We start from the raw sequence: 25,779 nt of genomic DNA, 5'->3' as shown, positions 1-25,779 counted from the left end.
GAATCTGGGTTTAGGTCCCAGCAAGTGGCAATGTGCTCCACTCTGATGACACTTTTCGTTTCTAATAATAGAGCCGATGAAGTAATATTGCAATTGATGTTCCCGGGGATTTGATTGGATAAGTGCATAAGCCCTGGAGGGGGAAGGGGGTTGTATGGACGGATCACATTAGTATTCCCATCCTATCGATGCGCCGGGCCGCGAACCACGTCAGCCGGACTGATTCCCTGCGTCTGCCAGTCCCGCCACGGATTCATTTGGGATCCTCAAACAGGCGAGCCCCGTGGAGACGAGGGATCAAGACAGCGGATTAGAACCAATTGCCTGCTTCGGGGACAGCCAGCCCTTCCAGGCCTGGTGACTGGGGAGGGAGGGGAGCGCCGCCGCCGTGGGAAGACACCCGAAGCTAGAGCGACACTCTCCCCGCTGCACCCCCACCCCCTGCCCCCCTCCACCTGGCAGCGCAGGCTTTTGAAAACTGTCCATCTGAATGGAAACTCGGAACCGCCGGGCGGCGTGTTCCTTCTCGCCCAGCCTTGCGATCCATGCCGAGCGGAAAGCGGTGCGAGCCCGCGCCAGCGCCCAGCTCCCGGGACAGGGCCGGCAGTGTTGCTGAGCAGAACTTGACCGAGCCCCTTCCTCGCTTCTAGTGGAAGCGATGCTGCACGGCACAGCCAGCGCTTCCCCGGCTCTCCTTCAAGCTGAAGGTTACCCACCCGCGCAGTCAGCCCCAACCCTGTGAGCGCCGCGCCTCGAGTCCCAGCTCCGGCTGCTCGGCGGCGGCTCGCAGGGCAACGACCGGGCCGCCCGCGCCGGGGCGCACTGCACCAGCGGCTTCGGCTTGGTGGATGTGTATGCATGAGTTCTGCACCGAATGGGCGCAAAAAGCGCCCCAGCCGGTCCACCCGCTCCTCAATCTTCCAGATCAGCAAGCCCCCGCTGCAGAGCGGGGACTGGGATCGCAGGGGCAGCGGCTCCGAGAGCGCCCACAAAAGCCAACGAGCCCTGGACGATTGCAAGATGGTAGGTGGAAAATGCGTCTCCTTTTTTTCTTTTTTTTCTTTTCCCTTTGGAGATGTGGGGGAATCGTGTCTGTTAATCGTTCGCCTGAGTGCCAGCCACTCCGCCACCCTCATCTCCTCCATGCCGATCACGTGCACATGCACTATTTTAAAATCTGCAGTCCCCCAGATTCGGGGTGACACCTGGGTCGTCATGGACCCGCCAAGAAGTGCCGCGGAGAGAGTCTTGGGGGCAGCGGTTGTAGGTCATCCTTCTAACCCCTCGGAGAATGGCAAATACGAAAGACTCGGTGAACTGGCTGGCTCACCAGGGAGGGAGGGGTTAGGAAGGTAAGAGTGCTGTATTGTGGGGAGAGAGGAGCAAACAAACCCAAACAGGACGCACAGGGCTCTGCGGAGGGGACGAAGGTTCCAGCGCAGAGGCTGTGGCGGGTCTTCCTGTCAGACACCAGAGCCTGAACTGTTCAGTGGTCTGGCAGGAAGTGAACGGATTGCCTAATACAACCCACCTTTGGCCTTTTGAAATCCACAGGCCAATTCAAATTCACATCCCAGCTGTAGTAGAGGGGAACATTCTATGCGAGAGTTGCCAGCATCACTCTCTGGTGACCTGGGAGTGGCATGGTAGCTCTCCAAATATGCTCTCGATCGTCAGAAACTTGAGTCTGAACGGATGGGAGCAAGTAGGTCTGGAAATAGAACTTCCATGACCAGACTTAGGGATGAAAAATAAACACTTGCCTTGGACAAAGAGAACAATCTTTGTGTCCCAGTCTTTAAACACTCTGTAGGCTCTTTTGCAGGATATTTGAGGTGGCTCGGGGGTCAGTGTAAGCCTCTGTTTAGGTAGGAAAAAATAGCAAACTTTCTGTTGATAAATGTCTTATGAAAGAAACTCACTTCTTTTCCAGCTTGTGCAAGAGTTCAACACGCAAGTGGCCCTGTACCGAGAACTGGTCATTTCCATTGGGGATGTCTCGGTCAGCTGCCCCTCTCTCCGAGCGGAAATGCACAAGACAAGAACCAAAGGCTGTGAAATGGCCCGCCAGGCACACCAAAAACTTGCTGCCATCTCCGGGTAGGAGCCTCTTGGCATTATTTGGTAATTCATGTATATGATGTGTGAATGCTGGCACACAATGGATATTGAGAGTGATCAAAGCCTCAGAGATGATTGCTGCAAATGTGAGGTTTTAAGAGATCAGGATTGTCTAGAGAGCTATGAACAAACTATAGGCCAAATTATAATCCAAAAGTTGTGTGATTTTTGTATATGTATTGAATATTTGGGTCATTAAGTGTCTTTTTTTTTTTTTTTTTACAAAATTAACTTTCAGTATGCTGGCCACATTTTGGAATTTGAGGCTTAAGTTGTTTTTGCACCAAAGTGAAGTTAAACCATCATGCCTCAAGATTATTTTGTCATCTGCTACTAAACATGTACTGCACAAAAATCTTTGCTAAATCCCAGATTTACTAAACTATTTATACCATGAGTCAAATTCCTATGATACCATTTAAAATAAGATCCCTAAAATAAAGTCTTGGATATAAATTACTCTCTTCACTGTAGTGTATGAAAGGGAAATTTGAATTTGAGAAAAACTTTTTCAGGATTGGGGAAATTCACAAATATAACTAATTTTAAGCTGCTTTTGCTCCCTTCCTCAATTATTTTTAATTCTTTTTTATCACATTTATGGATTCTCATGCCTATTTTAGGTGATAAGACAGTGAGTGAAAACTTCTCTCCTGAGACCATACTCACTTCCTCCTGATCTCTCAATAGTGGGGGAAAATTTAATTGTGGATTTTGTTAACAGTTCCTATTTCAGATAAGTACAAAGAGCAAGGAAACACAGGAATCTTTATGCAGGTACATTGATTTAAGTGTTTCATTCAGTCTGGATTTAGCCTTTATATGTTTGTCTTTATCAGTATGATTATATCACAGTAGAAGTTCTAGTTAGACTCTTGTGCTAAAGTTGTAGATTGATAACTTACAGGAATTATATCCAATTTACTTTTTTGAAAGAATCATTTTATCTTTAGTGCCATTAATAAATATGGTGACAGTTATTGGTATATAAAGATTAGAAAGCTGTATGTCACCTCTCTTAATAACTAGTTTACATTTGACAACTTGTTTATATTTCATATGATGAAAAATGATACACTCTACTAATCTCCTTGAAGTGAGAGACGTATAAAATGTTACAAACCTATTTTATTTAGTAGAAGTATTGAACATTATTGTCCTTTTCTGTTTTGTCTGTTATACTATACTTAACAAGAAGTGAATCTGCGAGTGAATCTAAATGTTTAGGGATTTGGGGGAGGAAATGCAGCTGTGAAAAGTATCAGAGAAGAAGAGAGAAAAACAATCAGAAACACAAAAGGGAATCATGGTGGCTTAAAGTCTATAAAGAAGCAATGGTTCAGAAGAAAAAACAGGTTTAGAACAGAGAGTTTTATGCTCAGAGCTAAGGAACTGCATATTTGTAAACTGTGTGTGTAACAGTTTATGGTGGGTTTATATCCAGGATTCCTTTGAACTGGACTTCAAATTGAGAACATGTTCTAATCAGATAAGATGTACTGGAGAAATGAACAAGGAGGTCAGTTTAGTCTGTTCTGCTACACACACTTCTAAAGGTTTAGGAAAGAAAGAGTCTGCAACTATCGGGTACCAGTTAAGTTTTGAGGATTTGAGGTGAATTTTATTAATTCAGGGAATTATAGCCATTCACTACTTGCTTACATGTTATTTGAGGAATGTTACTGGGGCAGGTTTATAAGGATTCGTGGGAAAACGGGTTGTTCTCAGAGCCTTGCAAAAGTAAGGTCAACTCTATTCAATGTTCTGGTGTAGAATTTGAAACATTTTCCTCCTTAAAATAATGAGATAGAGTTTAACCTTTCTGAAAAATGACAGCAAGATAATTGAGGAAAATCCCTTAAACCCATCACCATCTGGACCCCATTAATGAAGGATGTGATTCCCCTGGGTGGAATTCTATTCCTGATATTGCTGGTTATGCAGGCTTTCATTTCAGGCTTCCTGTGAAGGTTGGTAGGGAGGCTGAAGGATTCACTTTACAATTGGATGCAGGGGTAAGAAAAGCAATGATTCCTGGGGAATGTAGACAGAAAGACTAGATTTCTTGAGTGCCCATTGTCTGCTCGTACAATCCATTTAATTGACAGAATAATCCTCTGAGGGACGGATTAGTATCTTTATTCGACAAATTGGTTTCAGGGAGGTTGAGCAAATTGCCCAGTCACACAACTAAAAAGTGGTACTTGAATCGGGCCCCGGGTTTGCATGCTTCTGAAAACCATGATCTTTCCTCCATATAATGCTGCCATTCAGAAAGATGTCAGGTAGAAAGGAACGAAATACTAAGACATGCTCAAGAGATGAACTTCCAAAAGGGTACATAAAATGAAAGAAGACAGTCAGAAAATACCACGTATTATATGATTCCATTTAAGTGAAATGCTCAGAGAAAGCAAATCTATAAGAAACAGAAAGTATATTAGTGGTTTCCTAAGGTGGGAACAGAGAGTAAGTGCAAATGAGCTTGAGGTATCTTTGGGAGTGATGGAAATAATCCAAATTTGAATTAGGGTGATAGTTGTCAACTGTATGTTTTCTGAAAATCAATGACTTGCCCACTTACAATGAGTGAATTTTACAGTATGTAAAGGATACCTCAATTAGTATTTTTAAAAAGGTGTGATCACTGTTACCATGATTAACACTTGCCTTTCGTTGGGTTTATTCTTTTCAACATATGTAGTTTTTAGTGAAAGTGATATGAGCTACAGAGATGGGACGAAGTAAAGCTTGGCTCTCCATGCATGCATCAAGATGCCTGCCTGATAGTGATCATCTAAGCACCAATTTGTTTCTCTGGGGAGGAATATAGTTTGGGTTAAAAGTTAAAAAAAAAAAAAAAAAAAGAATTAAGCCACAAATGCTATATGGCTTCTATCCCTGACCAATTGAAGTCCTCAAGGAATGGTGACCACAAGAGAAGAAGATTCCGTGTGGTTCTCACTAGCTGGCCCTGGGTAAGCAGACCTTCTTCACAGACACAAGGGAAACACTTTCTCAAATTGTATTTAGATCAGCAGACGTTTGGGTACAGCCTTTTCTTTCTTTACTGTACCTTTGCCATGCTGATCTTCTCCTAGGTGTTAAAGCTAAGCGCGGCCTTGCTCGGTGTTTCTGTGTATCTATGAGTACGTGCATGCATGTATGCACATGTGCACCCATCAGGGGTAGCTGGCTTTCTGGGCCCTGTCTCCTTGAACTTCCTTCCAAAAATGACTTCTGAGACACCTTTGAAGAATCCCTAGGGCTCCATGATACTGAGAATACTGAGTTAGCAAAATATCCTCCCTTTTATATTTACAGAACCTGAGTTTTGGAGGATTTAAAGTGACTTTAGAAGCAACTTGGTCATATGAGTGTGTATGAGGATTTTATAGTCAGGCAGACCTGCGCTGAATACCATATTTGCTGATCTTGATGGAATTACTTAACCCTCTGAATCTCAGTTCCCTCATTTGTAAACTAGTTGTCATGCTTACTCCTGAGTTAGTTGAGAGGACTTAGGGAGCCAGCTGGGTGATGCCTACCCTGGCAGTGGCACTCTGCCCTTCCCAGGTTGCTCCAAGGATGCAACCCCGGCCTCATGCTCCCTGGTCTAGTGTCTGTTCCAGCAACCACATCATCTCCTGAAAGTGAAGACAGAAGAGCATGAGCTAGGAGGACCAGAAGAGACAATATCCTCTAGCAAACCCTCTAGTTTATGCTGTGGCTGGTGGGTTGGTGATTAGGAGTCCTTGTCCTATATATTTCTATGGTGTCTGTGTTGCTCTGGGTCTTCACACCACAACCTTCTGTTAGTGGCTGCTGATGAGAGTGAAAGCGAGGTTTGAGTATGCTACTATGAAAGGCAGTATAGCTGTCATAGGAAAGAGCACTGACTCTAAATCAGATTGTATGATTAGTCACTCAGCCATGTCCAACTGTTTGCAACCCCATGGACTATAGCCTGCAAGGCTTCTCTGTCCATGGGGGTTCTCTAGGCAAGAATACTGGAGTGGGTTGTCAATGCCCTCCTCCAGGGGATCTTCCCAACCCAGGGATCGACCCCAGGTCTCCTGCATTGCAGACTGATTCTTTACCATCTGAGCCTGGATAAAATCCTGGATTCACCACTTACTAGGGATACATGGGAACTGATATGCCAATTGCTTCACAGGGTGGTAAATGGCAGTCTGGTGTGGTGGCTAAGTACATAGACTTTGGAGTGAGACTGCCATTGTTCAAATCTCAGCCTTACTACTCACAAATAGTGTGACCTTGGGCAAAGATATTGTCTCTCTGCCTCAATTTCTTAATCAGCAAAATAGGGCTGATGAATAATGGGACCAAATCATACAGTATTCTGAGAATTAAGTAACATACTTAGAAGTATGTTACTTTACTTAAGTAAGTAAAGTAACATACTTAGAAGACTGCCTAGCATCCAGAAAATACTAGTATTAAGTTCATATTAGTGTTACTGTTGGAGAAGGAAATGGCAACCCACTCCATTGGAGAATCCCAGGGACGGGGGAGCCTGGTGGGCTGCCGTCTATGGGGTCTCACAGAGTCGGACACGACTGAAGTGACTTAGCAGCAGCAGTTTTACTGTAATTATTAACAAAACATTTAAAATTCAGGTGGTCAGATACATTTATATAAAAAATATGTATCCATCAAATAGTTTTCAAATATTCCATCTGGAATAAATTTTTGTTTACCTAGGCTTCTTACTTTATTTCTGAAAAACTTTCTAGGCTGAAATTTCCCAGATGGTTATCGAAAGACCTCCTCTATAAAGTGTTAAAAACACTATGGAGATGTGAAGTTTCAAAAGTAGTTGGGTTTAAGATTATTTTCTTCATATAAATCAACCTAGATTCTTCATAAATCATAATATTTACAAAATCTTTTAGCCTAACTCTGGTATAAGCTGTGTGACATTGGACGAGACTGTTAAATTCTCTGTACACCTCAAAAATTGAATTGAATGATTTCTGAGTCATCTGGCTTTATCATTCTAATGTTCTATGTTAATTCATGTAGAATCACATAGATTTTCTCTACAGAACTGAGCGATTAAAAAAAATAATAAGCACATGCCAGAAGTTTTATGATTGAATTCCAGAAATAATGTTAGGATGTGAACACACTGTGATCACAAGAAGAATCTTAATCTCCTAATGGCTTCCGGAAACAATATCATGATTATCCTAGGGGTCCGTATTCACAGATTTTAGGGTTTTCCCTTCAGCAATTGTTTTCCTGACCAGCCAGGCCTATGTTTTTCTCCTTGTATCTCTCCTCGTGTCTTTTCTTCTTTTTTGGTCTATTTTAGTTGTGTTTGATTCTTGTTTGACTTTCCTGCTCTTTTTTTCCCATCTCCCTGCGTGTCCATTTCCTGTCTTGTTTGCTAGGATACTGAGATGGGAGAGGGAGACTCCACAACTGCAGCTTAGTCAGGGTGCTTCCTTTCAGCACCTTGCCTGAGGGTGCAGTGATTATGTGGGGTGATGGAGAGCGGAAGGAGTGTTTGGTGAGAAAGCAGAAGGGGTGTTTGGTGACTATGGAGGCAGCTAACTCAGCTTTCTTTGATCCACATTATAGAGGAGGCCTGGGGTGTAGTAAAAGAAGCCTAGTTTGTAGTCACGCCAGGTCACCCACACTGTCCTTTATGTTTTCTTCCTATTAAAGATGCTGGGGTTTTAATTTTTTTTTAATTTATTTTTTTATTATTATTTTTTTTAATTTTATTTTATTTTTAAACCTGAAACACTGTATTAGTTTTGCCAAACATCAAAACGAATCCGCCTCTCACTGGTCAGATAGTGAAAGGTGAGTTATATCTGCACCAAAAGAATATGCTATCCATCTAAGATAATGACAATTCAGTGTTACTTTTCTAGGACTATAGTAACAAAGTACCACAACCTGAGTAGCTTAAACTATGAAAAGTTCTTTTCTCACAGGACTGGAGGCCCAAGATCAAGGCAAGGCTAGTGCCCTGTGAAGACTGTTTCTTTATCTAGCTTCTAGTGGTTTGCTGGCAATCTTTGGTATTTCTTGGCTTATTGAAATATCTCTGCCTCCAACTCCACACGATCTTCTCTGTGTTTATGTACGTGTGTCCAGATTTTCCTGTTTATAAGACATCAGTAATACTGAATTTGGGGGCCACTCTACTGTACATTTTCCTTTGGAGAAGGAAATGGCAACCCACTCCAGTATTCTTGCCTGGAGAATCCCATGGACAGAGGAGCCTGGTAGGCTACAGTCCACGGGGTCGCAGAGAGTCGGACACGACTGAGCGACCTCCCTCACTCACTCACTCACTCACTATGACCTCATGCTAACTTTACTGATTGCACCTGCACCAACGTATTTCCAAATAAGGTCACATTCTGAGATCCTTGGTGTCAGGATTTCAACATACGAATTTGGGAGGAGGGGTGTGGACACAGAAGGGTAATTCAACCCACAGCAAATTTCCTTCCCCCATCTGCAGTAGAATACAGACTCGGGGTTGTTTTGAGTGGTGGGGATGGAGTTTTGCCCAACACTATCTGCAAAGATAGTGGAGGACAGAGGAACCTGGTGTGTTATAGTCCACGGGGTCACAAAGAGTCGGATCCAACTTAGTGACTGAACAGCAACAGCAATCTGCATACTTTCTGGACATCTTTGCACTTCCCAGCACCCAGTGTTTTATCATTTGCAGCACTGCAGCTCATATTGGGGTGGGATTTGTGACCATGAAATAGGATACTTTTTGTATGAAATGGATGTATGTGTTCACAAAGAATCCCCAGTATGGTTAGCACTTTGCTCTAACCGATTTAATTACTGATGTCTGAAGGTGGAGCTAAATCAACTGCAGAAAAAAATATCAGGGGGAAGTAGTAATTAATACATTGAATATTAGGCACCTGACAGTCCACATATAGGACACTCACTTTCTCGGGTCTGCATGGCTGGGAGTAGGTTGTGGCCCTCAGTGGGACTGATACTGTACTCAGGAGCAAGTGACAAAGGACTGACTCATACCCAATTAAAGAAGAGTGTTATTCTTACTAACCATACCAGGTGTGATAGGGAGTCTAGACACATGTCTCCCATTGCCTATTGAGGTTTAGCCTTTTTATTTTTGAACAGACCTAATGACTTAGAGGAGAGTGAAAAAGTTGGCTTAAAGCTCTACATTCAGAAAACTAAGATCATGGCATCTGGTCCCATCACTTCATGGAAATAGATGGGGAAACAGTGGAAACGGTGGCAGACGTTATTTTTTGGGACTCCAAAATCACTGCAGATGGTGATTGCAGCCATGAAATTCAAAGATTCTTACTCCTTGGAAGGAAAGTTATGACCAACCTAGATAGTATATTAAAAAGCAGAGACATTACTTTGCCAACAAAGGTCCGTCTAGTCAAGGCTATGGTTTTTCCAGTAGTCATGTATGGATGGGAGAGTTGGACTGTGAAGAAAGCTGAGCGCCAAAGAATTGATGCTTTTGAACTGTGGTGTTGGAGAAGACTCTTGAGAGTCCCTTGGACTGCAAGGAGATCCAACCAGTCCATTCTTTAGGAGATCAGTCCAGGGTGTTCTTTGGAAGGAAAGATGCTAAAGCTGAAACTCCAGTACTTTGGCCACCTCATGCAAAGAGTTGACTCATTGGAAAAGACCCTGATGCTGGAAGGGATTGGGGGCAGGAGGAGAAGGGGAAGCAGAGGATGAGATGGCTGGATAGCATCACCGACTCAATGGACATGAGTTTGAATGAACTCCGGGAGTTGGTGATGGACAGGGAGGCCTGGCGTGCTGCGATTCATGGGGTCGCAGAGAGTCGGACACGACTGAGCACTCGCTGAACTGAACTGAAGGACTTTTACCTTGTTAAAGCTTTCTAATAGATGTTTCAATTTAGAGAGAAAATTAAATCTAAAACAACCTTTAGAAAACTCCTCATCACTTTATTATTTATTCTGTGAAGTGCAAGAGAGCAAGTCTGTGTTTATTTCATGTTTATACCGGGTGCCAAGCTCATGAGGAAATGTGCACCTTGTTTGTTCATTAAGTGTACTTGGTACTTTTAAATCTATTCTTAAAAGGCATTGTGTCATATACTTCAATTTAAAAATCAACTAAACTTTAATAAGAGGGAAAAAACTGTGTCTTGATACAGACTTTAGGGAAAAAAAATGAGCAAATACATTAGCTTATATTTTATATTTCTATTATATTTGACTATTTTTTTCTGGTTTATAACTATAAAACCAATATATTGGTTTTTAAATGAGAGAACTTGAAGAACACACTTAAGATCAATTTCTGAGGCATAGATGTTCATTCTTATGAGAAATTAGTGGGCACTCTATATTTTAGAATTACTCAGAAGGTAATCATGTTTCAGGTTATTTGATAAATATCATCCTAACATCTGTTTGGTGACTTTATGTTGAGTAGTTAAACAACCATTTTCTACCGAGATTATTTTTTAAAAACCATTTGTAAACACTTAGCCCTTGAAAGTTTAGATGTGTCTCATCCAAAAAGATACCTATATAAAGCAAACTCCGGAGCAGTAACTAAACCACCAGACAGTTCTTTTATTTCCTCTGCTCTAGAAGACATGACTTTTTTTAAAAAAGTGAAAACTTCCTGAAAAACATTTAATTGCTTGTCTATATACATATATATACATATGTATATTGCTTGTTCATACATATATTACATATACTTATAAATACTAAAATTTATGAAATAGATTCCTGTTAGAATAATGTGTCTAATCTTTAAAAAGAAGTGCTGCTTTAGCAAATAATGTTTCCAATCCAATGGAAAACTCTAGTTACAATAGGTTAACAAAAATCAACTTAACATTTGCAGGTGTAGATAAATAGTAAGCTAACAATCTACAGCTATTTAACTGAGTTTGAGCCAAAGTGTGTGTGTTGTGGGGGGGATGCATACTAACCCAGAAGGCATCAAACCCCTAGGGTATTCTTCAGTTACTAAAAATAAGTATCTCAAAGTCTCCCACAGTCTTATTCTGTCAGTTACTAAGTCCTGTGCTGTTTTATCTTTTCCAACATCTGTTGTATCTCTTTTTCACCCCATTTCTGTGGCCACCCACTTAGTTCAGACTCAAGTCCCCTCAGGCCATCAACTATTCCAGATGGTCTCCTCACCATTAGTCTCTCACCTCTTCTTTTCAGTTTCTCACTAGATCCAGGCTAATCCTGCTAAAACTCTCCTCTAATCTTGTCACTTCCTTGCTTTAAAACTTTCAAAGATGCTCCATTGCCTAAAGCAGTGTTTCTTCAAATGGGATTCATGCATTAACCTGTCTCAGAATCATGTGGGGTGCCCTCAGACTGACAGAACCAAAGTTCTAGGGAATGAGGCCTGGAAATCCAACTTTTTTAACAAGCACCACCCCATCCCCCAAGAGATTCTTGAACATGCTGAAAATAAGGCCTGTCAGCCTGAAGCAGGGATTCTCAACCTGGGCTGCGCACTGTAGTCACCGGGGAAGCTTTAAAAAATTGCTGATGCTTGAATTCCATCCCTAGAGTTTCTGATTTAGATGATCCAGGAGGCAGCCTAGGCATTGGGATATTTTTTTAAAGCTCGCTATGTGAACATTTGTATAAAAATGGATTACATATGGCTACACTGAACACAAAAATTCAAAGTGGCAGTTGCTTAAAGACACCAGGGTTTATTCTGTCACAGAAAAGAAGCCCTAGAATGGCCAGTTTAGAACTGGTATGCTGGCTCACCAGAGAAGGCAATGGCACCCCACTCCAGTGCTCTTGCCTGGAAAATCCCATGGACGGAGGAGCCTGGTGGGCTGCAGTCCATGGGGTCGTGAAGAGTCGGACACGACTGAGCGACTTCACTTTCCCTTTTCACTTTCATGCATTGGAGAAGGAAATGGCAACCCACTCCAGTGTTCTTGCCTGGAGTGTCCCAGGGACGGGGGAGCCTGGTGGGCTGCCGTCTATGAGGTCGCACAGAATCGGACACGACTGAAGTGACTTAGCATAGCATGCTGGCTCACAAGTGAGCGTTCCTGTTGCCCGTTGTTTATGGCTTCCATCAATTTCACTTTATGATGTGAGATTACAACAGGAGCTCCAGCCATGAGTCCCAGTTCCAGACCAGAAGAAAGGTTGAAGGCGAAAGGCCACTTCCCAGCTGGGTCCTCTCTTTTTAAGCAGACCGAAACAGAACTTCTTCCAGAACTGCATCATGTGGCCACATCTCACTGTGAGGGAGACAAGGAAAAGGATTCTCTTATCCTTGCCACCTTAAATAAAAGAAGGACTTTAACACTAAGGAAAAGAGAGAGAACAAATATAGGGAAACAACACATGACCTCTGTCCCCAGTCTGTATTCCTGGACTTAACTTTTACCATTTAATTTGTAAATACTTTGCTTATTCAGACTAGTCTGCCTTTTAGTCCTTAAGGGTGTGTAGCGGGATTGCCCCATTCTATCAAGTCTGCATCTATGGTTTCTAGATGAAAAATCCCATTCCATCTATTAAAAGAAATAATTTACTCTCCTAAATGTCAAGGTCTTACTTGCAGTCTCATTGTCTGCCATTCTCCTTGCACAGAAATTCAGAGTGGATCAGAGGGTCCCAAAGTGAATAAGAATATTTCTTCTGCTTTTAAATGGACCCATGAAAAAGATTAAAGGTTCAGGAACCACTTGGGAGGACAGGAAGTTAGGCAAGGTGCCTTTGAAAGGGTTTGAGTATAATTTTCACACAGCAGGATGTGAAATAGGATAAGGCCTACAAGGAGGATAAGTAGTGGCATTCAAGAAATCAATTTTTAAAAATCTACCAGAAATGGAGTGGGTTTAAAAAAAAATAGACCTAAACTTTATTTTTTAAATTTATTCTTAATTGGAGAATCATTGCTTTACAATATTGTATTAGTTTCTACTATACAAAAACATGAATCAGCTATATATCCTCTCCCTCTTGAGCCTCCCCACCCCCACCCCAGCATTCTAGGTCAACACAGAGCACTGAGCTGAGTTCCCTGCACTATACAGCTGCTTCTCACAAGCTATTTTACACATGGTCTCTGAGAGTCGGACACGACTGAGTGACTTCACTTTGACTTTTCACTTTCATGCATTGGAGAAGGAAGTGGCAACCCACTCCAGTGTTCTTGCCTGGAGAATCCCAGGGATGGGGGAGCCTGGTGGGCTGCCGTCTATGGGGTTGCACAGAGTTGGACACGACTAAAGCGACTTAGCAGCAGCAGCAGCAGCAGCAGTGTATATACATCAGTGCTACTGTCTCAATTCATCCTACCTTCTAAACTTTATTTTAAATCAAAGAAAAAAATTCCATCAAGGAGCTAAAATCTGATGAGCTATATTAGAAATAAAAGGTAGGGAGGTAGGTATAAGCTTCAAGATGATCTGTGATCAACATTGTAAGTTCATTAAGAGAAACTGAACTTGAAACTCATTATCTCATGTAAATGGTGTTATATACAGCAGTCGGGACATAAATGGTATTTAACCCATAATTTCCTAAACTATAAACCTATTCAACACATGTGACAGTATCTTCGGTGAGGAAACATATTCATTTCCAACTCTGGAAGTCATCTTCCTTTCTGGGGACCTATTCATAGAGCATCCATATGCCACGTGCTTTTCTAGGTGCCAGAAATACAGCAGTTCAGAAAAAATAGAGAAGGTCCCTGCATTCATGGTTAGGGATGATCAAGAAGAGCTATAGTCTAAAATTTTGTGTCCCCACAAAATTTATTATGTTGAAATTCTAATGCCCAGTGTTATGACACCAGTAGGTGGGTCCTTGGGAGATACTGAAGCCATAGGATGGAGCCCTCATGTATGGGATTAGTGTGCTAATAAAGAGGGCTCCAGAAATATCCCTCACCCCTTCCGCCAGTGAGAAAACACAGAGAGGGCACTGGCTATGAGCCAGGAAGAAGGCTCTCACCAAACAGGGCCTTTTTGTGCCTTGATATCATATTTCCATCTCCAAAACTGTGAGAAATACATTTCTGTGAAACGGCACCCGACTCCAATGTTCTTGCCTGGAAAATCCCATGGACGGAAGAGCCTGGTGGGCTGCAGTCCATGGGGTCGCAAAGAGTTGGACACGACTGAGCAACTTCACTTTCTTTCTTTGTTTCTAAGCCACCCAGTCTGTGGTATTTTGTTACAGCAACCTGAATGGACAAAGACAAAAAGAAACAAGCAAAGGAGAGAGCATTTCAGAGAGTGATAAAAGCAGTGGAAAAAATAAAATAGGATGATATTATTAAAGAATGATGGGTGCAGTGTGGTGACATCTGAGAAGGTGACATTCTAACTTGATATCTGACTTTGAGAAGTCATGTGATGAGCTAAGAGAAAAACATTTCAGGCGGAAGGAATAGCAAGTGTAAAGGTTCTAAAATGAACTGACCTTGGCATGTCTGAGGGAAAGAAAGAAGACTAGATGATCAGTTTGGAATTGACTTCAGCTGCAAGTAACATAGGCTGAATTTCTGTGACTTTCATAGATACAGGTTTATTTTCTTGCATAATTATAAACCCAGTGATAGGGGATAGCACACATTGGTTCATGATTTAACGGTATCAGGCCTGAGATTTCTATAATTGGGCCTTTTCCTCTAAGTTCCAAGATTGGTGCTTCAGCTCCAGAAATTCTCTCCATGCTTCCAAGTAGGAAGGACAGAGAGCAAAGGCAAAGACATAGATAATTGTGTCTCTTTTAAAAAGAGCTTTTTCAGGGGGCTTCCCTGGTGGTCCAGTGGCTAAGACTCCACACTCCCAATGCAGGGGGTCCAGGTTCAATCCCGGGTCAAGGAGCTAGATCCCACCTGCTGCAACTAAGAGTTCACAAACCACAACTAAACATTCCACCGTTGCTGCTGCTGCTGCTAAGTCACTTCAGTCGTGTCCGACTCTGTGCGACACCATAGATGGCAGCCCACCAGGCTCCCCCGTCCCTCTGATTTTCCAGGCAAGAATACTGGAGTGGGTTGCCATTTCTTTCTCCAATGCATGAAAGTGAAAAGTCAAAGTGAAGTCACTCAGTCGTGTCCGACTCTTGAACCTCATGGACTGCAGCCCACCAGGCTCCTCCATCCATGGGATTTTCCAGGCAAGAGTACTGGAGTGGGGTGCCACTGCCTTCTCCAAACATTCCACTAGTCGAAACTAAAGAAAAAAAATAAAAAGATTCTACATGCTGCAACTAAAGATCCCACGTGCCCAGCACAGCCAAATAAATAATTAATTAAAAATAAATAAATGAATAGCAAGCTTTGTCAAAAGTCTCACATAACAACTTCCATGAACATCCTGTTGGCCAGGAATAAATCATATGACTTTCATGCCGTGACTTACATACATCTCTGTCCATATTAGCTGTCTAGTGAGGACAAGAATTTCCCAATCTGTAAGCCAAAGTGATGCTTCCTGAGGCCCAGGATAGGGGAACTTTAGCAAGACTAGGGAGACAGGAAGGGTAGGGCGCTTGGATGTGAGAAGTAAGGAAAGGGGTGTTCAGTTCAGTTCAGTTCAGTCGCTCAGTTGTGTCCGACTCTCTGCGACCCCATGAATTGCAGCATGCCAGGCCTCCCTGTGCATCACCAACTCCCGGAGTTCACCCAGACTCACACCCATGTGTGAGTCTGTGATGCCATCCAGCCATTTCATCCTTTGTCATCCCCTTCTCCTCTTGCCCCCAATCCCTCTCAGCATCAGAGTCTTTTCCAAGGAGTCAACTCTTCGCATGAGGTGGCCAAAGTACTGGAGTTTCAGCTTTAGCATCATTCCTTCCAAAGAAATCCCAGGGCTGATCTCCTTCAGAATGGACTGGTTGGATCTCCTTGCAGTCCAAGGGACTCTCAAGAGTCTTCTCCAATACCACACTTCAAAAGCATCAATTCTTCAGCGCTTGGCCTTTTTCACAGTCCAACTCTCACATCCATACATGACCACAGGAAAAACCATAGCCTTGACTAGACAGACCTTTGTTGGAAAGTAATGTCTCTGCTTTTGAATATGCTATCTAGGTTGGTCATAACTTTCCTTCCAAGGAGTAAGCGTCTTTTAATTTCATGGCTGCAGTCACCATCTGCAGTGATTTTGGAGCCCAGAAAAATAAAGTCTGACACTGTTTCCACTCTTTCCCCATCTATTTGCCAGGAAGTGATGGGACCGGATGCCATGATCTTAGTTTTCTGAATGTTGCCCCTAGCATCTACCCCTCATTCCTGCCCATTTCCTTCTTGGCTTATTAATCCTTCCATTTCTTCCTTAAATATTGAATACCTACTATGGGCTGGCCACTGTGCAAGTCTCTGGAGGTAAAAAAAGAAATACAACACATTGCCTGCCCTTCAAGGAGCTTATTGCCTAGCATCTGTGTAAACAAGCAGACATGTAAACAAATCATTGCAAAATAGTGGGATCACCACAACAATAGAAATATGTAGATAGTAGGAGAGGCACAAAGGAGGTGGCAGTCAGCTCAGCTTGTGTGGGTGTAGCCAGGAAAGACTACTTCATTACGGGCAGGATGTCACCTAGACAGAGCTTTGGATGCAAGGAGTAAAGCCCTTCCTCTTTCCTGTGTCTTTGAGGTTTCTGCTGTGAGTAAACTTGAAAAGACACCGTTTGTGTGTCTTGAGCCAAGGAGAAACAGAAATAGGAGTTTCACTGTGCTGAGAACCAACTGCGTGCTGTACCCCTTTGCCTATATTATTCCATGATTAAATGAGTTCATCTGAAATAATATTTACTTAGAACCCAGTGAGATAATATCTTAAAGTGAGCTATTTTGGCTAAGAAATCCTTGTACCTATGAGTAGCGAGACCAGCCTAATCATAGAGCCCACTGTGAATTAGGTAGGGGGCAGCTGGGATTCTTTCACAAGTTCAAGCATGTCAGAACAGTGGTCCTGGTGATTCTTGTGGTTCAGTTGACTTGGCCCTTGTGGTTCCAAGATCGTGGTCCCATTCATAGCCAATAAGACTCCAAGGCTGACTCTTGAGATTAGACCAGTAGTCCCAACATTTTTGGCACCAGGGATCTGTTCTGTGGAAGGTGATTTTTTTCATGGACCCTGGTGGTGGGGGGGAAGGATAGTTTCTGGATGGTTCTCATAAGGAGTTTACAACCTAGACCCCTGGCATGCACGGTTCACAGTAGGGTTTGAATTCCTATAAGAAACCTAATGCTGCCACTGATCTGAAAGGAGGCAGGGCTCAAGGGTGATGCGAGTGATTGGGGAGTAGCTGTAAATACAGATGAAGCTTCACTTGCTCACCCACCACTCATCTCCTGCTGTGCAGCCTGGTTCCTAACAAAGGAGTGGGGGACCCCTGTGCTAGAGCTTCCACACCTCACCTGGAAGCTCCCCAGAGCACCCATAATGCTAAATATTTTTAGAATTTACATTTGGTAGTACATTTAGTTCAACAAGTTGAGGTATTTGGTCAAGATATTGGGCAGAGTTGGAGTTTGAACTCAGGTCTTTCTAGTGCCTGAGTCTTTATTTTGACACTACATGGGGCTATTTTGTTTCCCCAGGCAGCTCCTTTCTTTCTCCGAGTGGCCCCAGGATTGGCGGACCTGCCTTCCTTCCCTTCCACTGTTACAAAGTGTTATTTCCACTCAGAGTCTCTCTGCTTCCCTGGACTCACTTCAGCACAAGGACCTCTTCAGCCAGCACACAGCTGACTTGAGGGTTTTTAAGGTTTCCTCAGCTAGTAAGAGAAGAAAACAAGCAGGCAGGAAAAAAAATAACAAAATTATGGCCTTGCTGAAGCCGCCAGTGGAATGTGAATGGATCTCAGCCTCTGCATTCTCGAGGCCTCAGCATTTCTCTCTGGGCTCCAAATTTTTCAGACTTCCTCTCTCCATACTGGGTCTACCTCAGATTGCTCCATCCTTGGGCACCCCTTTTCTGGTCTGTTTCCCTACTCAAGTCTTAGAAATATTGGACCAGGTTGAGGCCGGCTGAATTCTGGATTTCAAGAAACCACGTGCTTCTTCTCAGCAGAGCACATTGGAGGAGGGGACACTCTAGTATCACAGTGACACCAGCCACCCAGCTCCACGCCAACACATCAGTGAGCACAGGAGTGGGGAGAGAACTGCAGATAAGGGTGAGGAGTGGTGCCCACTCACCACTTTTGAGGAGAGGCTCAGAAAAGAGCTTCCCACTGGGTGAAGGATGATAGGACCACTCAGGAAAGTACATAGAGGCTGGGTAAAAAGATGGGAAGAACTCACAGGTGACAAGAATGGGAAGAGATTACCAGACCAGTCTCAAAACATCACTTCTTAAAATACCCAAATCCCTTCTTGTCAATAAACCCGAAAGAGCTCCTGCTTTCCCCACAAATGAAGTTTAAAATTGGAATACACAGTAATTATCTAAATCAGCCCCTTCATGGGATTTCCAGATTTTGACCAGACGGATAACTTCTCAGAGCTTCAGGCTCTAAGTTTTAGGCCCCGTTATTCCCTTACTGGGTCCCATTTTGAAACATCAAATTTGGCTTGGAAGTTTTCTCCCTTCTTGTATGCAGACATACCTCATTTTGGTATACTTTACAGATACTGCATTTTTTTAAAGAAATTGATGATTTGTGTCAATCCTGCATTGAACAAGTCTGTGGCTTGGAATTCTTATTTCTGTTCTTGCCATCCACTCCCTGAGCTCAGGAATTATGTGAAACTGACAGTTTTTTCCTCTCTCAGATATTCATTATCAGTAAACAGACAATTTCTGATTTTTTAATCTTCAATATCATATTCCTATTATTCCATTACTATGAAAATTCCTACCTGTCTTAGAATCAAAGAATAAATGATTCCCCCTTGCCCTCACCAAAATATTTCTGATGTAGGAAAAATTTAGGTAGAAAACAGATTAATTCCTAAAATTACCTCTGGTGTATAATCATGTATAATTCATGTTTCTTAAGTCACACACTTTAAACATTTGGGGGCTTAGTCATTATTTCTGTTCAAGGGGGGATTATTTGAAAAAAATGCACTGATGTCTGTAAGAAGAAGATGTGGTCAGAAGTGAGTTTTGGGGAAGTGAGTCAAGGATAAGTCATCTTAAGACTCTTATTCTTGTTCTTACTAGCACTTTTATAAAAATCTATTTGTTTTGGTTTTGTGATGGTCCTCATCTGGGTCCTGCTCAAAAATAGGAAGACCTTCCATCTGAGGGCCACAATTGAGTGTTCATTCCTACAGGCACCAGATGAGGCAAATGGTAATGGTCAGGATCTTTCTGTGCTTGTGATTTGGGGATGTGTAGCTTAGATGAGCACAAATATGCTCACGGTGGAAGAGAGAAACACTCACCCTACTGAGAAGTGAGTGACAGATCTCTCCCTAGTGTGGGGCATATTAGGATTCTCCAAAGAAACAGAAACAATCAGGTGTGGGGGGGAGGAGGTAATATAGAACGAGGCTCACACAATTACGGAGGCAGAGCAGTCCCACAATTTGCCATCTGCAAGCTGGAGACCCAGGAAAGTGGTGGTCTAATTCACTCAGAGTCCAAACACCCGAGAAGCAGGGGAAACAATGATGTGAGTCCTAGTCTGAGGGCAGGAGGGGACTAATGTCCTAGCTTAGCATTCAGAGAGAGAATTCAACCTTCTTTCACTGTTCTGTTCTGTTTGGACCCTCAGGGGATTGAATGGTACCCACCCACACTGGGGATGGCCTCCTGCTTTACTCTGTGCCAATGCAAATGCTAATCTCTTCCAGAAACAGCCAGAAACAGGGTTTCACCACATGCCTGGGCATCCTGGGGTTGAGTCAAGTTGACACATAAAGGTCATCATTATACTGGGTCAGTTGCTTTGACCATGGCAGAGGGGTAAAAGGCCCAGAATTCAGAATTCTCCAAGAGCAGCTGTGGAGGATCACCTGTGGACATCTGAGGAGACTTCTCTCTGTGCATAGTGAGAGGGGCGAGTTGAGGTGGTCCCTGTCCATCAGCATGTGCTCAGGAATCAGGACCCAGCCACCCCTCACCTCAGAGTCACTACATGGAGGATGACAGGGTTTGAAGGAGATGGCTGTATCTTCCAAGCTGGGTGACTTTCATGAACATTTTTTGTCATAAACCCTGTTTTCTTACTATCTGAAGTTTGAGCTCAAATGGCTGCATCTGTTTGCGTACTGTACCATCATTGAATAATGAGGAAACTGCTCAGATTATTTTAGGCCACAGCATGCACCATAATGCAAAATCACTCAGCAAATGTTCCCTCCAGAAAACAAGCCTTCTCAACTGTTTTTATATTCATGGATTCAATCTTTTTGTTTTCTGAGGATGAAATATGAGCTACCAAGTCTGTTCAGAGTAGCTTTAAATGATTCTCGAAATTTTCCTATTAGGTTATTGTACAGGCACCATCGTGGATTTGATGTGAAAATGTGAAACAAGTTAAAATGTCTGTTTAGGTGTAATCTTTCCTAAAGACAAGTCATCCCAGTTCATTTGGGGGAAGTCTTGCTTTTCATGCTTCACCGTTATAAAGACAATCTCCAACTTCAGAGAAAGAAATTCTGTGGGATGTGAGGGGGAAAGAGGCAAGAAAGGAGAATGATTCAGCTGGAAAAGAGGAAAGAAAATGAAGAAGGAGGAAGTAATTAGTTCTTTGGGAACTGTGCTGATTAAGGAGCTGGCACTGCCGAGGGATAAAGGAATGAAGCTAAAGGGAAAAGAAAAGGGAACATGCAGTTGTAAGGTTGGAGGCAGTTGTGCAAATCAACTCTCCAAACTCAGATCCATCAGGGGCCAGAGAGGCGATGTGAAAAAGTGAAGTGGTGGGGGAAAGGGGAGGGGGCCAATGGAGCGTCCACACCAGTGGGTCTAAGGCAGGCTGCTACCAGATTCCGCTGATTACTGATTCCCATGCAGAAAGGTGGGCCAAATGTGCCATGTTTGTGGCTTTTTAAAAAGACAATCCATGAATTCATGTTTGTCTGTGAAATATCACAATTTTTAAATGTTGGCTAACAGAAAAGTCTGCTGAGTGAAAGTGGCCCTCAGCCATGAGTGGCTACCTCTATTAATTATCACCTGCTTGCTTGCTCAGAATATTTACAGAAGGTTGGATATGAACAATTAGAGAGATGCCAGGATGTGTGACCATTTTGTATTTGTGTTAGTAACTGTATCACCTTCTTAATTTCTTTGTTGCTTTCTGTGTAGAGTATTAAAACTCACTAATACCTGTCACCTCATTAAACAAAATGAAACCTAAAAAAACCCTAGCAAATATAGGAAAAACAGAGATGTATATTTTGGCCTTGAATTGTTAGTTAATGAAGGTCAAACATATTTAATTAGCCTTCAGTTTAGTTCGGTTGCTCAGTCGTGTCCGACTCTTTGTGACCCCATGAATCGCAGCACACCAGGCCTGCGTGTCCATCACCATCTGCCAGAGTTCACTCAAACTTGCGTCCATTGAGTCGGTGATGCCATCCAGCCATCTCATCCTCTGTCATCCCCTTCTCCTCCTGCCCCCAATCCCTCCCAGCATCAGAGTCTTTTCCAATAAGTCAACTCTTGGCATTAGCCTTAGGAATATGTTAAACATTTTTAGAATTCAACCTAAGGAAAGAGATTATAATATTTGTACATGTATCCTGAAGTCAAATTGCTTGAAAGATGCTCTCTTTTGCCAAGACAATTATTTACATTATCATCTAGCTCACACCATTACTCTTTTGTATCAAACAGGAGCCATTGATCTTATTAGGATCAAGATCAAGACAAATAGCCTGTCAGATATCTAGCAGAGTCTGAGTTCCACATGAAAGCTAAATATAGGACATACATATTTTACTTTAGCTAAATGAGATCCTAAGGGGGGGGGGGAAATACTCTCTTAACCTGATTTCTTATTATTTATATGATTTAGTAGCTATTCGGATTTAACTATAAAAGGATGCCGTATACAAATACAGACAAATGTCAATTTGCACGAAAGAGTCAAGGCTATTTCTAGACAGCTATTCCTGAATTACCAGCAAAGGGTGTAATTCTCTGATCAGTTTTCTCTGCTTAAGAGTGTGGAACCTATGTCAGGTATTTTCTTTTACTCAACAACATGTCCCTTCCAGACTTAAGATGGAAGGGACAGCCTCAGTAGATCATCCATGCTTCTCTTGCCCTTCCCCCTACCCATGCCGCCCCTCCTTCAAGCAACTGGAAGAACAGCTAGAGGGACTTCCCAAGTGGTCTTATAAAGACAGTTCCCCTCCCTACCATTGCAGGGGTTCTTTGGGCCTCTGCCTGTAGACCTAAAGTGGGTACTGTCTAACATTCCTTGATTTCGTGGAGCTACAGTGGCCCCTGAGAGGTGCACTCATCCTTCACTGAGTAAACAGAAGCCCTGTCCGTATGGATATCGGGTGCTTTGCAGGATGCAAAGTGCTGCCACAAATAGTAAGTCACTTAATCCTTTTTATACCTTTGTGAGCTGGAAATATTATCCCTGTTTTATAGATAAGGAAATTAAAGCTCTGAGAGGTGAAGTGACTTATCTTTGACCACACAGCCTGCGAGTGACAGGAGTAAATTGAGAAGCCGGGTCTTCTGCCTTCTAGTCCATGATCCTGTCCACCACCCCCAGGTACCACTCCCCAGTCATCCTGTTATTTGTCTCTAAGGAATTTCTGGATAACCAGACCTGAGACCAGGCAGATTCTTTTCTCTTATAAACAGACATGTGTCTGCTCCATTTGGATGTCCTCCATTCCTTTCAGTTGCTGTTCTGATGTATTATACAGAGCTGAGGAATCCACATCATATTCAGGACAGCAGGGAGGCCCCAGGAACAAATCCACCATAAGGAAGAAGGAAGCTGGCACTTTTCTGTAATTTCTAAGAGTAGTATTCTATGTATAGCATGCTCCCTGAACACTTTCCCTCCCAGGCCTTGGGATAGAACCTGTGGCTGTGAACTGAAAGCTAAATCAGTAAATGCTAGAGCTGCGCAGCTCAACTGACTTTGCTTCCAGATGTTTCTTCGAATAAACATAAGACATAGTGAACAGTCCTTTTCTAACTTTTCAGTCTCTGACCTGGAGGGGTGAGGCGAGCTTCACTTTCCCCAGCCTCAGGTTACAGTCAGTTTCCAACTCCACTGCCACCAGGAAGAGGCAATGGCATTGGTGGCCGGCTCTCGTTCAGTTGGCACCTGTGTGGGACAGTTGGGACCTGGGGCAGTGAAGTCTCAGGCCAGCTTACTGCGTGAGTGAATAACTTTAATGGGGCTATTTAAACACTCTACCAGTAGTTTCCAGAAACACCACCCCAGAGTTCCTGGAGATGCTGGGGGTGCAACCAAACAACCAGGCAGGTGGAGGAATCAGAGCCTTTGTGATCTCGGGGCTAATGCTAAAGGGCCTTGTAGCTGTGCGTACACGTGGTGAAAAGCCAAAGACACTCAGATTTCCCTCCAGCTGCAGCTGCTCATTTGCCTTTCCCCTGTACTGGCTCTAAAACAAACATTCAAAGCTCTCTAAAATCTGAGCAGTTATGAAAGTATGCACTGGTCTTTCAGCTCTCAAGACCAAATATCCCATGAAAATTGACTAAGAAATCACCAGAGTAACACTCGAGTAACACTTGAGTATTAGCTCAAGAAGAATAATTAATTGTAGGAGTGTTCGTGTTCCCCCTTTAACAGGAGGGATAATAATAACGGGCAGGAGTGACTGCTGAGAGGATCCCAGGACACCTGACTGTGTGCTCTTGATTCCAGAAGCCCCATGGTGCTGAGCAGGGGATCAGACTCTGCTGCGTGTTAGACTTCCTGGAGGAGTTTTTGACAATAATGATAGCTGGATTCCGCACCCCAGATTGATTACATCAGAATGTCTGGAGGTGAGGCCCAAATATAATATTTTTAAAATTGTCTGCAGGGTTGAGAACCTCTGGTATAGAGGAATGAGGTCCATATTGATAATCAATTTCAGCCAAGCTTTCAACTGAGTAATTTTGATTAATCCCTTGACTACTCTAGACTGTGGTTTTTATATCATTTCTAAGTTTCCTTTGGGCTTCCCTTGTGGCTCAGACGGTTAAGAATCTACCTGTAATGCTGGAGAGGCAGATTCAATCCCTGGTCAGGAAGATCCCCTGGAGAAGGGGATGACAACCCACTCCCTTATTTTTGCCTAGGAAATCTCATGAACAGAGGAGCCTGGTGGGCTACAGTCCATGGGGTCTCAAAGAGTCAGACATGACTGAGAGACTAACACTTTCACTTTCTTTTTCTTTCAAGTTTCCTTTAAGCTGCAAAAATGTGTATCTGTACATTATAGAATCACTTGTCATGGTTAAAAAAATAGGAGTGATCTAAATATTCAGTAGAAGATTAATTAAATAAATAACAATATACCTAGAGGCTAGAATACTGTGCAAACCTTGAAAATGACAGTAAGTGGAAAAAACAGATTATAAAACAGTTTTACAGGATGACCCATATCTGAAAAAAAAAAAAAAGAAAAGAAAATTATATAGCTAGGGACTTCCCTGGTGGTTCAGTGGCTAAGACTCTGTACTCTCAATGCAGGGAGTCCAGGTTTGATCCCTGGGTCAAGGATCCCTGGGATGAATAGATCCCACAGGACACAACTAAAGACCCTGCATGTTGCGCCAAAGATTGAAGATCTCCAGTGCTACAACTAAGACCTGGAGCAGCCAAAGAAATATTTTTAAAAAATTATACAGCTAGATGTAATTGCAAAGATATGCACCAAAATTTCATAATTTTTCCTTTCTGGGTAAATTATTTTCATTTTCTCTTTTATATATATGTGTGTATTTTCTAACTATCCTGTATTAAACATTAAAAGGGGAAAATTGACTCATACGTCGTCTTAAATATACACCTTGATCATACTTGTAGAATAATCTCAAAAATAAGCATATATGTCTATGTGGTGGTTCTTCTAGTCACTGGGCAGCTAGAGGAAAAAAAAAAAAAAAAACAAAAAACACCTGAAGCTTTGCTTGTCCTCTAGGTTACCTTCAAAACTGCTGTAGACTCGTTCATTTTCCTGATTTGGAACTACTGATCTAGAGAAAAAAAGTAGGAGAAAGCATTTCTCCGGCAGTATTTGTTCTGTGTCCTGGCGGGACTGCCCCCGTTTCACTGGAAAGAATAATTAGAGAGGAAGCAGGGGCGAGAAAGTCAGGAGGAGAGACAGCCAGGAGGCTTTTGATCTGTGCTTCTTCCCTAGAGCATCCTGTCATATTTTTGCCTGTATGTCAGTGGTTATAAAGATAAAATGAGAGACATCAGTGCAAGGAGTTAGTGCACCTTTCTGCACACAACTGCTCTATAAATTTCTGTTCATTCACACATGCCTCTGTGAAGAAAATAACTTAGGCACTTACCAAGTGTGTGACGTGACCTCACAGCCTCCGCGTCCCCCGTGTGCCTCAGTTTCCACTTCTGCAAAAAGTAAGAGTTATGATATCTGTGAGAATTAAATGATGTGATGAAGGTAAGACATGAAGCAAAATGTCAAATACCTCCTAAGTGCCAGCTATTATTATTATTCCTTTTTCCTAAATTCCTTAACTAAA

At 42.7% G+C, this 25,779-nt stretch overlaps 1 protein-coding gene and 1 long non-coding RNA gene across 2 annotated transcripts in view; one reads left to right on the top strand and one right to left on the bottom strand.

Annotated features, from left to right (window-relative positions):
* The first annotated feature begins 273 nt into the window (after nucleotides 1-273).
* The window catches only part of RGS7BP (regulator of G protein signaling 7 binding protein), a 107,090-nt gene continuing 81,584 nt past the window's right edge, over nucleotides 274-25,779 (top strand). Inside the window, exons 1-2 of the mRNA XM_055554637.1 lie at nucleotides 274-1,023; nucleotides 1,934-2,100. Of these exons, the coding sequence (XP_055410612.1) occupies nucleotides 859-1,023; nucleotides 1,934-2,100 (332 nt within the window). The 5' untranslated portion in view covers nucleotides 274-858. The remainder of the gene's footprint in view (nucleotides 1,024-1,933; nucleotides 2,101-25,779) is intronic.
* The window catches only part of LOC129632900 (uncharacterized), an 81,090-nt gene continuing 67,140 nt past the window's right edge, over nucleotides 11,830-25,779 (bottom strand). The window contains exons 2-3 of the long non-coding RNA XR_008704741.1: nucleotides 25,588-25,645; nucleotides 11,830-12,391 (exon numbers count right to left, since the gene is read on the bottom strand). This is a non-coding gene — a long non-coding RNA (uncharacterized LOC129632900). The remainder of the gene's footprint in view (nucleotides 12,392-25,587; nucleotides 25,646-25,779) is intronic.

The sequence above is a fragment of the Bubalus kerabau genome, chromosome 18 (genome assembly GCF_029407905.1).
Source record: "Bubalus kerabau isolate K-KA32 ecotype Philippines breed swamp buffalo chromosome 18, PCC_UOA_SB_1v2, whole genome shotgun sequence".
In the NCBI taxonomy this organism is placed as follows: Eukaryota; Metazoa; Chordata; class Mammalia; order Artiodactyla; family Bovidae; genus Bubalus; species Bubalus kerabau.
The sequence above is the reverse complement of the archived record's forward strand: the minus strand, read 5'-3'. Positions and strand labels throughout refer to the sequence as shown.